This window comes from Rhamphochromis sp. 'chilingali' (assembly GCF_963969265.1).
Source record: "Rhamphochromis sp. 'chilingali' genome assembly, chromosome: 11".
Lineage (NCBI taxonomy): Eukaryota > Metazoa > Chordata > Actinopteri > Cichliformes > Cichlidae > Rhamphochromis > Rhamphochromis sp. 'chilingali'.
The window spans coordinates 2,854,964-2,869,407 of record NC_137938.1 but is presented as its reverse complement, the minus strand read 5'-3'; the positions used below and the strand labels follow the sequence as shown (position 1 = coordinate 2,869,407).

Below are 14,444 nucleotides of genomic sequence, written 5' to 3'. Positions count from 1 at the left end.
CCAAGCTGCAGTTAATAACAAAACATCAGTATTTGTTTTCTATACTGTCAAACATATCACAGCTTTCCTTTAAATGCTGACATATATACACATACATATATATATATATATATATATATATATATATATATATGTGTGTCAGAGATCTCTGTCCAGAAGAGCGCAGACCTAGGAACAGCTAAGATACTGTGCAGGACCCTCAAGCTCCCAGGCTGTGGTAGAGGACCCGAGCTTGAAGGATTGACTGCCCGCAGGGGCGAGTGGGGAATTTTATATATATATGTATATAACAACTAAAAGCAGAAATCCAACTACAGGCCAACGTCAGGCAGCTAGCATACATATAACTGCTAGCAGTAGACAGAGATACTTGTGTAGGCTACATTAAAGGCTATACATAGGTTCACTGCACCAGCATAGATCAAGTAGAAGCATTTGCTTTTGTGTGTGTGTGTGTGTGTGTGTGTGTGTGTGTGTGTGTGTGTGTGTGTGTGTGTGTGTAATTACACAGTCGCATTTGAACCAGGTAACCTTTCATTGTCATTTGGTTTAACAAAGTCCTAAAGGCACACTAGGTCCAGACTGTCTCACGTGGTGTTGCTCATTACTATTAAAGGTCTGACTAACCAATCTTTGCTAAACATCAGGTATACATGGACTACTGAGCCTAAGAACATCAAGGCCAAACTTTGGCATGTTTAATCTCAACCCAGAGGTAATCCACTGCAAGGACTCTAGATTTACCATCAAACACGTGTGATATAGATGTTGTTCTTACAACAACAACAACAACAACCCACTGAGAGAAACACTGACCTGTGTGAACACATAACTCAAGTCCACTCAGGTGCAGAGTATTTGGCAGGAGTGGAACGGTGGATCAAACACAGGAAACAACAACATGAAACAACTTGAACTTTCTGGTGAATAAAATGTTATAAACTCACTGACTGGAGAAACAGCAATGAGAAGTATTAAGATGCTTTAGCGCTGACCCATCTGAAATCTTCATGCAAGTAGAAGTATTCACTACATCAGCCGGCCCTCTGGTCTAGTCCTCACAGTTGTGTTGCAAGAAGCACAGACAGACCTCAGAGCAATTATAATTCATGCTGACCATGTGCTAGAAAACAAAAGCCATTTGTTGCACTTTCTGAACACTACTAAATAAAAACTGAAAAGTTACGGCCCATCAAAACCATTCTTTTTGTTTATTTGCTTTTTTAAGCCCATCGACACGCTAACGGTCCGACTGTAGACAGACATGTGGCCACTTTTAGAACGCCGGGGTCACACGCCAGGACCCTGACACAGTCAACGCACAATTTAAAGTCAACACATGCTCCTAACATTGTGTATATATAAATGATCACAAATGACCACACACACAGGTTACTATACTGTGAGTAAAGAAGAGTTTCCACTGTTTTGAAATCAGTGGGATTGTGTATATTCTGGTGTGTACTAACTCTTGTTCTTGCGGAGCAGGGCTGAGGCGATCCAAGGTTCTGACTGGACCATCCTGCAAGTGGGCACAGTCTGGTCTTCCACAGATGATGACGTGACAACCATGGAAATGCTTGAAAATGTCCAACGCAGCAGGGAAACAGTGTCAATCAAAACGCTGTGACAGACGAGCAGAACTCGTGCGGGTCAGGTAACTGTCATCAATCCCAGAGTTTGCTTCAAAAGTTTACATCCAACTAAAAAAGGAATCTTGACGTGGTGGGAAACCAACCAACCAACCAATCAAAAGGCACCGTCTTCTCTGGCTTGTTTTAAAAAAAATGTTTTTTTAAATCTTTTGTGACTGTGGTTTCTAAGGCAACCAAATGGTGTACAGGCAGCTTGTCTCTCGGAAGTAAAAATATAAAGGATGTAATTTCTGTCTTTTGTGGTGTTACACTATATATAGATCTCTCATGGTACATATAGATATATATTCTGTCTCTCTGCAGACATGGGAGTGGAAGGGAAAGAATATTTGGTTAGTCAGGTCAGTTTTTCGTTAGGTTGGTTTTGGCAGTTTCATGCATTCTTTCTGTGCGCTGGAGGCGTATATCACTCCAGGTCGCTGGTGACTGATCTTTCAGGTAGTCAAAAGCAAGTGTTTTATCGAATCTAGTGTCTACTGCGATCACGCGTTGAGGCCAAACGTCCCAGGGATAAAGGCATAGAGTCTCTTTGATACGTTCAGTAAGTCCTGGCCAGAATAAACCAAAAGTAAGTAGCTAGTTCTTCAGCCATTTCAGGAGCAATCCAGAACGGGCTTTGTGTCCGCTGAAGATTTGACTAGTGGAGCACAGGACTGCTAGTTTTGCCAGGTTCCTTAGACTACATGGTCAGTATGGTTCAAGCACATCTTTTATTATTTATTATTATGCAGCAGAGTATGTCCAGTTGTTGCTGTTTTTCCAGACTACTTATAAGCCACCTCAACTAGCTGTAAGTGGAACCTGTGCTAACCAGGCTCGCCAAGCATACTGCCAGGTGGACGAGCGAGGTAGGATGATAGATGGGATGGAAGAGAAGGAGATGGAGGGGAGTTGGGTTTCCAGCTGCCTGCTTTTACCCCATCCCTGACACTAAAAATAGCCCCAATTACTGGTGCTTTCTGGGGGACTCGTTGCCAGACAGAGTAGGACAGCACAGAGTGATGTGATCACTCAGACTAATCCAGTGACACAAACAGCCTGCACCGAGAAAGTCACACAGTATATTCAGCCTGAGCCCCACGGAGTCCTGTGCCGTTTCCCTTCAAAGCCTACAGCAAGAGGTGGCTGCCCTGTCAGGCTAAAAAGGCGCCCTTTTATTAGCCAAACAATATTAGTATACACTCAGCCTTAACAAGAAGCACTTTTTTGCGCAATCCAGTGCGCCTTGTTGCTTCAGAGGTGTGTAGCTCCACACAAAGTTACTCTAACTGTACTTGAGCATTCGCGAGTCAACGGGACCGCCGGCTGGCGCAAAGTGACGAACCACCAGCACGGGAACACTTCACCTCAGCCGAGGAACTCTTTCAGCTCCGATTCAGAAGCGGAGGAAATATCGAGAGGCAGTATAGCTCCAGCGTCTGTGCGCTGGGGCCGAATGTTCCCCGCGTTAGACAAAAGCCGACGACGGGCCGCGTTACACTCCGAAACACCGGCACAATAACACGGTCCAGGAAGAGGTCGAGTCTCTGAGGTAATTACTCGCTAGTAATATCGCAAACAACGACTGAACTGCAACAAGCCAAAACTTCAGAGTCGCCTCGGAGTAAACAAAAGAAACCAATTCCAGAGTTCCTGAGCTTGCTGCCTTTCGCTTCTTGACGGGCCCACTCGTCAGTCTGCTTCCGCTTTCTTCTCTCGCGCTTACTGTCCTCGTATACTCGTCCTTCTCAGAACGGGAAAAATAGTTTTATTCCTTCAAGGTGGAAACCTTCTCCGGGGCGATTGTGAGTCATATTTTTCGCCCGTTTCCTTCTCCGTTAGACAGAATCTGTGCGCCTCTCCCACACGCTCCCCCACCCTGCGATAGGGACTGTACCATGTGCCGGTGGCAGGGGTCGGGGCTGGTGTGTCTGGCACAGATACACCGAGTACTATTAATACCAGCAGAGCTGCGAACACAGGTTAAACACGTGGCATTGTGGACGTTCCACACAGACTGTCATATCAACTACCAAAAGTATTTCAAATAACTATACGAAACAGCATCAACAAATCAAGTGAGTTAGCGGTACAGCTGCCTTCCCTCTGACAGCAGTAGTCTGCTCCAAGCAAACCTCTCCCGTCCTGTCCATTTATAGTAACAGCGGGATATATATACTGGAAGTTTATACACAGGCATACATGGACAACGTTCACTGAAAATCGAAAAACGATTGAACATTGTATACACGGGACAGCTTTGACGGACGACTGTTTTACATAACATTAGTCCGTGTTAACAGTGTTAAAATGAGTGAAACAGATAATCTCTGTTTTACTTCAAACTACATCAACCTTAGTTTGTTCTCGGTGGACAGCAGCCTGTGAGACCGTAAAAACGAGTAGTTAAATGACAGTTTAATTAATGCGTTATTCGGTTGTCAGAAATGAACCAAATGCCACGTTTATGTTGCTACCGTGTAACACACAAAGGCTCTTTTTGTTCTGGCTTTCAAAATGTTCTAACTTCTCTGTACTCTGGCAGTCGTAGCCTCTACCCTCACTCTGCACGCACACTCTCTGTTGCTACCCGACGCCATGGCAGCTGCAACGCAATTGGCTACATAAAGTCCCATCCCCTGCTGTAATTGGGTAGCAACGGCTCTGTGGGCGGGGCGGTCGGCTTAGTTTCCCTGGGTCTCTTCTGACGGCGCGGTGCGAGGCAGTGGTGACGCGGAAATAGTTTGAAGATGTCAGGTAGAAATGGAAAGAAGGACAGGCAGACCGAAATGGTGGGGGTGGAAATACAGCGGGGGAGAGAAAGGGGCAAAAGGTTCCAATAAGCACATGGTCACTGAGTGACTTTACAGCTGAGAGGTTTGACTTGTCTTTACAAACCAGCCAAAGCTAAAAGTTGTTCCTGTTGCTATCCGAGCATTCTGGCTAAATCAAGCACAATGCTGCCTGGGAACAGCACAGTGTTAGAAACCAGCTGATAGCTCCTTGCTTTAAAATCACCCTCAAACTCAGCTGCCTCAACAAATGTGTCAGTGCTCATCAGTTTTTAGGATTTGTTTTAAATACAGGCTGACTCTCGAACTGGTGTTGAATGAAGTCATATATGGTTTTTAAAACAGTAACAGCCTAACTAGTCCACAATAGCTTTGTGTAATCACCTCCCAGTGCTTCATCATTCTAAATGTAGTGCCCTTTCAAAAGGGCAGAATCTTCTGTCACGTCTACTGGTTACTGTTGGACTTCACATCCTGATTGTTGTATTGGTGTTATATTTCTGTTATTTTGAGATGACTCCGCTTATTAGCTCCAGTATGTAATTCATTTATGGGCAAATGCTGTTGATATAGTCCTATGAAGGGCATGCTACAACAACAGACAGATACTCTAGTTCTGAACACCAAGCTAAATTTCACACCAAATGTATCAGAAAGTCCCCAATTTATGCCTTTGCAATGTTCCTCTGACTGCAGCCATCTCCAAAACACTTGGGGTCCAATTTCCCTCACAATCACATGATGAAAAACAGCAGACCAATCACAGTTAAATTAAGACAGCCTGGCTAAATAATCAAATTTGCATTTTTAAAAAAAATCAATGAAAATAAAAGGCATAACAGACAAATGCAAGACAGTGGCAACAGGGTATTACATGAAGATTTATTGCTACAGGTGCTCTACTTCAAAAATGACTCATGCCCAGCTAAGGTTGACTAGGCCTGTGTAGGAACCAGTGCAATGTAAAGCATGCTACAAAGGGGAAAGTGCAGGCCCCCAAAGTTCTACAGGAAGACAGTGGTTTGGCGGGTATGATGGTTTTAGTAAATATGATCTAACCTAAAGCAAATTTCTCCTGAACAATGATTAAGCTGATATTTGGGTGCAAATGCCAGAAATCTCACTGGATCTAAAGCTGGAAATAAAAATAAGAAAAGCCCCAAACTAAGCTGTAAAACCAACAGTGAATAAAAGAGGCAGATCAGGATTTATAATAAAGACCGATGAGTAAGGAAGGTTTATACCTTACAGCCAGATGTATCCATAACAATTAAAAAGACAGCTTTTCACTGTCCTACCACAGTGCAGACCTGGACAGCTTATATGTGACCTTCAAAATAAAAGCAACAAAGGTGTATTATAATTTCCATAAAAGTAAAAAGAAACAAACAAACAAAAAAAAACCTCCTGATGAGGAGTTTATCAAAGACTGTGTGACTCAAAGACTGCTAAATAAACCCTGAGCATTAGACAACGTGCCCCTCTTCAGCTGAACCATAACAAAGTGGACAGAGAAGGTGGGAAATCTTCAGTTTTGACTTTCTCCTTGACACTGGACGAGAACTTTCAGATTTGAGACACAGCCCAGTTTCTCATTTTTGTATGTGGGATTACAAAAGTGTTTGATATTACGGATAGGCTGGGGCTGAAATGGATCAAACTGGCAGGTGTTACAACGATGGCTGTCCAAATCTGATAGAAACAAAACACGTTTGAAGCAGGTGCAAGAAAATGAAGCCAGAACTGAAAACAGGTATTTTTGCATTTATCATACACCAGCAGATGTTGTATAGCATAGTGTTGATGTTAAAATCAAAATAGTTAACTTCATTAGGCAAGAGCAATGATCATAGACAGTTTATTGAGCATCTGGTGACATAGGCTACCACACATCTGGTGGCTCAGCCAAAGTGATACAAGAGTTTTGTGAGAAGTAAGGCAAGGACATCCCAGATCTCCCAGATGCAGAGTGGAAGGGCGATGGTGCATTTGCTCAGACCCTGAACCTGACTTTAATGAACTAGTTCAAGCCCAAATCAGAGATGTCTCTCAGGGGATAAGGAGAAAGAACTGAACAAAATGAGAGATGAAGCAACCGAATTACAATTAAAATAGCAGTAACACTTTATATAAAGTTAAAAGTCACATGCACATTTTGTTCATAATTGATTTTAGGAAAACTGATTATATGTTGGTTTTTGCTGTGCTGATTTCACATTTTCATTGGCCAAGGACAAACAGCACTATGACAAAGTTGACGTCAAACTGATGTTACATCTGCTGTCACTAGCAGCACTGCAGGTCATGCACCTCTTAATGCTTGTAACCTGTCATGCTGTGCTGCTACCACTGATTTGAACACGCAACTGTATAATCAGTGCAAAGATCAGAGATTCACAGATTATACAGAAAGATATGCTGCAAGAGTTTGAAAATCGGAGATTTTTTGGAAAAAAACAAAACAAGCTGTAAACAGTTTCCTTGCTTCCAGTTTTAGGTGTTTCTCCTGCTGTAGCACTGCTGATGGGAGTTACTGTCTGAGAGGCGACGCCCATTATTCAGTGATGATGTTAACGGCGATGTGCGAAGCAACTAATGACAATTTAATTGTAGCATCTACTCTTACCAGTAGGTGATAAAAATTAATACTGATTATAAACAAGTTTATCTTATTGGTACTCCACAACAGACCTGGGTTTTTATGTGGCCCTTTGGGAGAATGAATTGCACACAACCCAGAGCTTATAACAGTTCTACTCTCACGATGCAGTCCGCCACCCTTCAAAACTATCAAAACAAAAACATTTAATACAAATATCTAAACTATGACATTTATATACAACAAGTCTTGACTCACATTTCTTTATATTTATTGTCCAAGGAGCCAGAGTTACTTGTCATTTTTTTTCACAGTGGTCTTAAGCAAAACTTCTTCTACTTTCTGAAGGTCTTTCAGAGTTTTTATTTGGACATTGGCTTCTTTTTCACTTGTTTTTAGTCCAACACTTGTACCTGACCACTTTCAACACTGCATCTTGATATCTGGCCCACGAAACATAAAAAAGTACTTAACAGACAGTTCAGCAAATAACCAGTTTTAATTGTTCTCTTTAGGCAATTTTATAATAGCAGCCTTTTGCAAAAAACTCATCATTTGTTCTCATTCTTTTAGTTGACTCAATTTTAAAAATGCAAATATAGGCATTAAATGGTATTTTTGAAGTAGCAATGTGATTCCCAAAAAGCTATTAGCTGAAAACTATCATATCTTAAGAGAGTGTTTGCAGTGTCCTTAAAAAACTGAAGGTGGACAAGGGAAGGAGTCCAGTACAGACATGAACCTTGACTGCGAGATGCATCTACTATCCACTGAAGCCTCATCAGGAATGGTCTCAGTAGAAGGGCTGCTGTCAAGAAACCATTTTTAAGGAAGAAAAATGGGAAGAAAAGACTGAGGTATGCCAAATTACACAAGAACTGGACTGAAAAATCAGGGGAACAGGTCTGACGGAGTGGTGAATCCAAATGTAATAATCAGTTCAACTTGAGATCAGTATGTATGAGGAGGTCAAGGGAAAGGTCCAAATGTGAGCTCTGTCATGGTTTAGGGTGCATGTCACTCAGTGGTTTTAGAGATCCTGTCAAAATTGATGGAAGTATAAATGTAGAAAAGCATTCGGATTCAGTCGGGAAAAGGTTTGGTTTTTCAGCAATGATCCAAAACACACTGCCATTGCAGTAAAAGCATAGTTGGATAGAAAACATCACAATGATACACTATCAGTCGTGGATTGGGTTCCCTCAGACCTCATCATTAAAACAGGATAAGATAAGATACGCTAAGATGAGCTTTACTGCCATTGTAAGCATGAGCATACAATGAAATTGGAAACATACAATGAAATACTGAAGCAGTGTGGGCTCTTCTTGACAAACAACAGAGCAAATACAGAAACACCCAAAGAGATTTGAATGTCCTTCAAGACGCCCGGGAACTATTCCCGAAAACTATTTAAAGAAGTTACGGGAAGCTGCTGAAGAGAGCAGTGAGAGGAAGAGAGGTTGTGTTGAAGAGTGAAACTGGTCATACCAAATATTGACGCTCAAGCTAGTTAGAACTGTATGTACATACTATATCTCCATGTAAGTGCAGCATTATTTCCCGTTTTCCTAAGAAAATATAAAGAAACGTGGAGTGGCTCATGACTTTTGCACAGTACTGTACACTCAGGACTTCATTACTACGTGGATACTGGTGTATATTAAGCACTAGTTTCATTTAAGTTCCTTTGTACAAGGAGTTTTGATCATAGATGGTATTTTCTCAGAGTCTTGCTTTTTCACATTTTTTTGTGCTTGATTTTAATCGGTACTTGATGAATAACAGTTTAAAATGTATCCTGACCTGTAGTAACCCGGTACAATTGGCTTTAATATAGATTTTCTCTCGTAGTATTTTTGATTTTGACTTTGATGTAAAATAATTCATTCTAAAACTAACATCCAGCTCAAGTACACTATAATTATGTGCGTCCATTTCCTGCTGAACTGTTCTTTTTGTGTGTGTGTTTTATTTCTCTACTGCTGTCTATATTTCCAAATATGTGAATAAACTTTAGTATTTCCCTTCATGGACTTACTGTCTTCCACTAAATCACGTTCAGCTGTACTAACGACCAGACAGCGGAGATTACAGCAGCAGTGCATGGAGGCAAGCAGACTTTGAGTCTCACGTGCCTTGCAGCAAAATTCCACCCGGCAACTATACACTGTACCATGGCAACAGCCTTGCTATTGGTCCCCGGTGCGTTTTCAAATGACCAATGGGATGGCCAGCCGCGGGTGATGCTTGTTGCTAGGTAAACATGATGCAGAGGAAAGATAGAGGAGCAGAATTACCATGCTGCTACTGCAGGGTGCTTTAAGCAAGGAATGGAAGAGCACTTTACAGTCGGAGATACCCTTCTCTTTCTCAGCACTTGGCGGTGCCATAGAGACAAAGAGAAGACGAAGCAGGAATGACACAGTCAAAAAAAGAGATAAATATTAGACTGGTGAGGATGGCACTGCCATAGGGAGAGCTTCCTTAGAAAAATTTAAAACAGTAACGTTTTCCAGGTTTTTGTGTGTGTGTGTGTGTGTGTGTGTGTGTGTCACCGAATATTACTGATTTAATGAACATGTCCATTTCCATAGGAGAAAAAAAAGCTGCCTCAGTACACACCCTAACAGATTAATGTTAATGAATACGATAACACAGTAAAATACATAGTGCTTTAGCATGATAGTTAAAACAATCATGTAGTGACATTACTATAAGCCTACAGTACTTACTAGCAGATCAGGACACAGGGCATATTGCATAGATGACAGTGATGCACATATGAACAGCTGTGATCTACTTCAAACACTGGTTTTCAGTTAAATGATACCTGGAATAAAGGAATTACAGACAGGCTCTTAGCCAGACCAAAAGATACTGAACTTTCTGTTTCAACTGTACAACCTGAACTGCACATGACCTCATTATTCTTCTACCAAACAGTCACCTGTGTACATATCCAGTCATCTCACATCATCAGCATCAGAATACTTTATTATTATGTGGTCACGTAGGGTTCCACCTAGCTCAGGGTTACAAAGTTTCTGTATGACATGCCCTCTAACAGCATCTTGATTTCATTTATTTAGAAATGTTAGGAAAAAAGAAACGTACCAGTTGGCTATTGTTTTAGTAATAATAACTATTTGTTATTAATAATAATAACTAATAAATAAGCCACACACTAAAGATAAGTATACATGTGTGAACCAACAACTGTAGAAAAGGTGGACGACTTGTTTGTGGGGGCTGCCATGTTCCACTTTAGGAGCCAGAGTCTGCGCAGTATCGACTTTAGGTGGAGTTGCGTCAAACCCCGCCCACACGCCCGCTGGACTTGCACGCGAATACGCCCCCTCTACACTTTTTGCGTAGCTTGGCTGCTCCAGTTTTGAGGACATCTGCTGAGTGGGGTTTCCACGACTGACAGATCGCTAAATTAGGATAAGTACAAGAACATCACCATAATTAAAGAGACACACATCTTAATTTGTTATAGTTCTACAACGTCTAATATCACTCTGTAGTTCCTGTTGTTAATTCTTTAGCTAGATCAGCCATTAGCATGTCTATATTCAGTCCTGTACAAAGTTATATACATATAAAATATGCACATTACTCTCTCTGATGACTCTGATATGAATGACACTGAAGTATTTTATGCTCCCGTATACTGACACCAGTTACACGGATGATAAATCCCTTTGACTTTTTGTCAAAGCTGGACCTCCTCTCAGTGTCCCTGCTTTATCTGCTGCTCCCAACAAATATACGCAAGTTTCTCTGCGACTGCAGCTGCCAGTCAAAGTCTTGATATCATGATGATGTTGCACCTAAATTTTACAGCAACAAATTAAATCAAATTTATGAGAAAGGAGACCCCCCTCAACACAAATCAGTTTGATATGAACTACTAATAATGGCAGGAAACATCTTTGGGAAAATTCCAACTTGGAGTTAGTATTTTGCCCAAGCAGACTAGAACAGAGTTCGAACCACTCACCTTCTGATTAGTAGATGGCCGGCTCGACCTCTGAGCTACAGCCACCATCACCATCAGTGGTTCAAACATACAGACGCATAATAGACCATGCAGTCAGACATTCATTCCAACACACATGCAAACAGTCAAAAACTATGGCTGAAAATAGGAGAGAAAGATTACATGAACGTTAACCTAGAAAAAGTCATTTTCAGCAGCTGTTTCAAACAAATCTCAAAATCTGCAGACCTGATTGGCTGAGGAAGGCTGCTCCACAGTTTGGGCACCACAACCTCAAAAGCATGATCACCTCTGTTTGTAAAATCAGAGTGAGGGAGTGAGGAGACTGGTTAGAAGATCGGCTGCAGTGATAAGGTCTCAGAAACTCTGCTACATATGCAGGAGCTCATATTGGAGTCCTATTTATTAATAACAGGATTTTAACCTCCTAGGACCTGGCATCCACATATGTGTGGACGTCACATTTTGGGTTATTTAGACCAAAATACTCTATTTTGCTCTACAAGGGCCTGATATCCACTTACAAGGACATTATCCTGCTACTGTTCTATCAACATTTTAAACGAATATCCTCATATGTGGATCTCATTTTTCTTAGAAACAAAAATTAGGTAAAAATAAAATCTTTGTTTTTACATTCATCAGGTCCCAATCAGCCCAAATATCAAAGAGAAATTAAAAATGCTGCTGTGGAAGAGTTCAGGTCTTAGGAGGTTAAAGTAGATTCTAAACGTCGCCAGTGAAGGGATGCAAGAATGGGTGACTAGCTGAAGAGGTTACTTGGATGAGTGATGAAATGTTTCTCCCACTGAAAACGCTACAACCAGATGAACAGAATCGACTTTTTGGGTTACCCTTACCTGGATGATTGAGCACGCATCAAGACAAAAACTTATTATAGTACTTCACTCGTGATATGTGTTGCAAATGTAAACACTTTGCTATTGCTAAGTACTGCAGTAACATATATTGGGGTGGCTGTAGCTCAGGAGGTAGAGCAGGTGCTAATTGGTTAGTGGTTCAATCCTTGGCTAATCCAAGTCGGCATGCTAAATACTAACCCCGAGTTGGTCTCTGATGCATCCATGGGAGTATTAATGTGTGTGAATGGTAGATAGAAGGCACTTCTATCGATGAAGTGCTTGTATGAATGGGTGAATGAGAGAGTATCAGAATCAGAATAGTTTAATAATCCCAAGAAAAAGTAAAAGAGTAAAAAAGCGCTATAAAAGAATCAGTTCATTTAAACACTTTTCTTCAATGGCTGTAGCTGTACTATAACTTAACTTTACCATTATTTACCAGGATTATGACAGCTGTGAGAAAAACATTTAAACAGTGTCAGTACCCGGGTCCCAGTGTCATGAGGAAGAAACCAGAAAAAAGCCTTCATTTTGTAACAACGTCAAACACAGGTGTTTGCACATAAAGTAGATGATGGATTGTGTAGCTCACAAATCTTAGTGCTTCTGATTGCTTTCCCTGATGCCACCACTTTTTTTTAACTGTGCAGCACTAATGTTAAATATGATATGAAAAAATGTTACGACAAAAGATTAAACTATTACAAATATATTAGTTTTTGGATATTAAAAATATCCAAAAACTAATAAATTGAAACTGATCAATTTTCTTGCGCTTATCTGAAGTCAGGTTGCAGGGACACCAGCCTACGCAGGGAAGCCTCCCTCTTGCCCGCTACCTCCACTAGCTTGTCCAAGGAAACCTTGAGGTGTTCCCAGGCAATCCGATATAATCTTTCCAGCATGTTTTGGGTGTACCCCAGTGCCTTCTCCCAATAGGAGAGAACACCTTATCCCCTACACACACAGATTTTCTTTAATATTCCTACGTAACAGAGCGTGTGCCTGCGCTGCCTCTGTGCTGTCTTTCAGTCCAGCCACTGGTAGGATTTCTGGAGGTCAGCTGCCTCCTCTATCTGCTGGTGGTACGTATCGTGCAGGGGCCTGTCCTTCCAGGATGGTTCCTCCTCTTGGTCCTCTTTCTTGGGTTTCTGCTGCCTGAGGTATTCACTGAGCAGATGTTTGTCTCATCCTGGACTGTGGTGCTGACACTCACCAGCCCCCAGCCTCCTTCCTTTTGCTTAGTGTACAGCCTGCATGGTCAGGAGCCTCCTTGTGTTGATGTCAGTGGCTTCTATCTCCTCCTTTGGCCAGCTTATTATCCCAGCAGGGGACCTGATCATGGACAGGGCGTAGGTGTTGATAGCCCAGATATTGTTCTTACGGTTCAGCTGACTTCTCAGGACCTGCCTGACCCTCTGCAGGTACTTAGTGGTTGCAGCTTTCCTAACAGGGTCTTCGTGGTTTCCATTTGCCTGTGGGATTGCCAGGTACTTGTAGCTGTCCTCAGTGTCTGCAATGTTGCCTTCTGGTAGTTTGATCCTCTCAGCTCTGACTACCTCCCCTCTCTTCATTACCATCCAACTACACTTCTCCAATGCGAACGACATGCCGATGTTGTTGCTGTGTATCCTGGTGGTGTGAATCAGTGAATCCATGTCTCGTTCACTCTTGGCATACAGCTTGATGTCATCCATGTACAGGAGGTGGCTGACAACTGCTCCGTTCCGTAGTCGGTATCCATAGCCAGTCTTGTTAATCATCTCACTGAAGGGGTTCAGGCCTATGCAGAACAGCAGTGGGGACAGAGCATCTCCTAGATAACACCCACACTTGATGGTGACTTGTGCTATGGGCTTGAAGTTGTCCGCCACATCCCCATTGAGTTCCTGATGAAGGCTCTTAGGGTCCCATTGATCTTGTATAGTTCTGGGCATTCCAGTATCCAGCTGTGGGGCATTGCATCATAGGCCTTCTTGTAATCAATCCAGGCAGTGCACAGGTTGGTCAGCCTGGTCTTGCAGTCTCGGCTGACTGCTCTGTCTACCAGTAGCTGGTGTTTTGCTCCACAGGTATTCTTGCTAATTCCCTTCTGTGCCCCACTCATGTATTGAGTCATGTGCCTGATCTTAGCCGCTATGATGCCTGAAAGGAGCTTCCACGTGGTACTGACGCAGGTTACTCGCCGATAGTTGGATGGGAATGGTCCCTTCTGGGGGTTCTTGGAGATCAGGGCTGTCCGGCCAAAATTCCTTGTGAATTCCCTTAGTGAATTCTCATTACCGATATGCGCCCGGATCCACCTTTCTAACATTTTTGTTAATGTCATAAAAATTCCTTATCGTCTAAAATAAATAAAATTTTGCCGACATATATAAAAATATCTATAATTATGTTTAATATTAAAATATATTGTGTTTAACAAAATAAAACATTTGAATTTATTAAAAATGACTAAATGTTTCTTATTAGCATGATGCGACTTCACCTGCTCTGACCAGGCCAACAGCAAGTTTTCATAGAAGATTCAAACTGTTCTCTCTTCTCTCG

The 14,444-nt window shown here is 41.9% G+C and overlaps 1 protein-coding gene across 2 annotated transcripts in view; it reads right to left on the bottom strand.

The window, feature by feature from the left end:
• Positions 1-14,444, bottom strand: part of dyrk1b (dual-specificity tyrosine-(Y)-phosphorylation regulated kinase 1B) — a 58,259-nt gene that overhangs the window by 28,105 nt on the left and 15,710 nt on the right. The window contains exon 1 of one of the 2 annotated variants that reach the window (XM_080897533.1): positions 1,470-3,524. The exons of the other annotated variant lie outside the window; for it this stretch is intronic. Within the exon in view, the coding sequence (XP_080753659.1) occupies positions 1,470-1,572 (103 nt within the window). The 5' untranslated portion in view covers positions 1,573-3,524. Of the gene's footprint in view, positions 1-1,469; positions 3,525-14,444 lie in introns of those variants that run through there. 2 annotated transcript variants of the gene reach the window in all.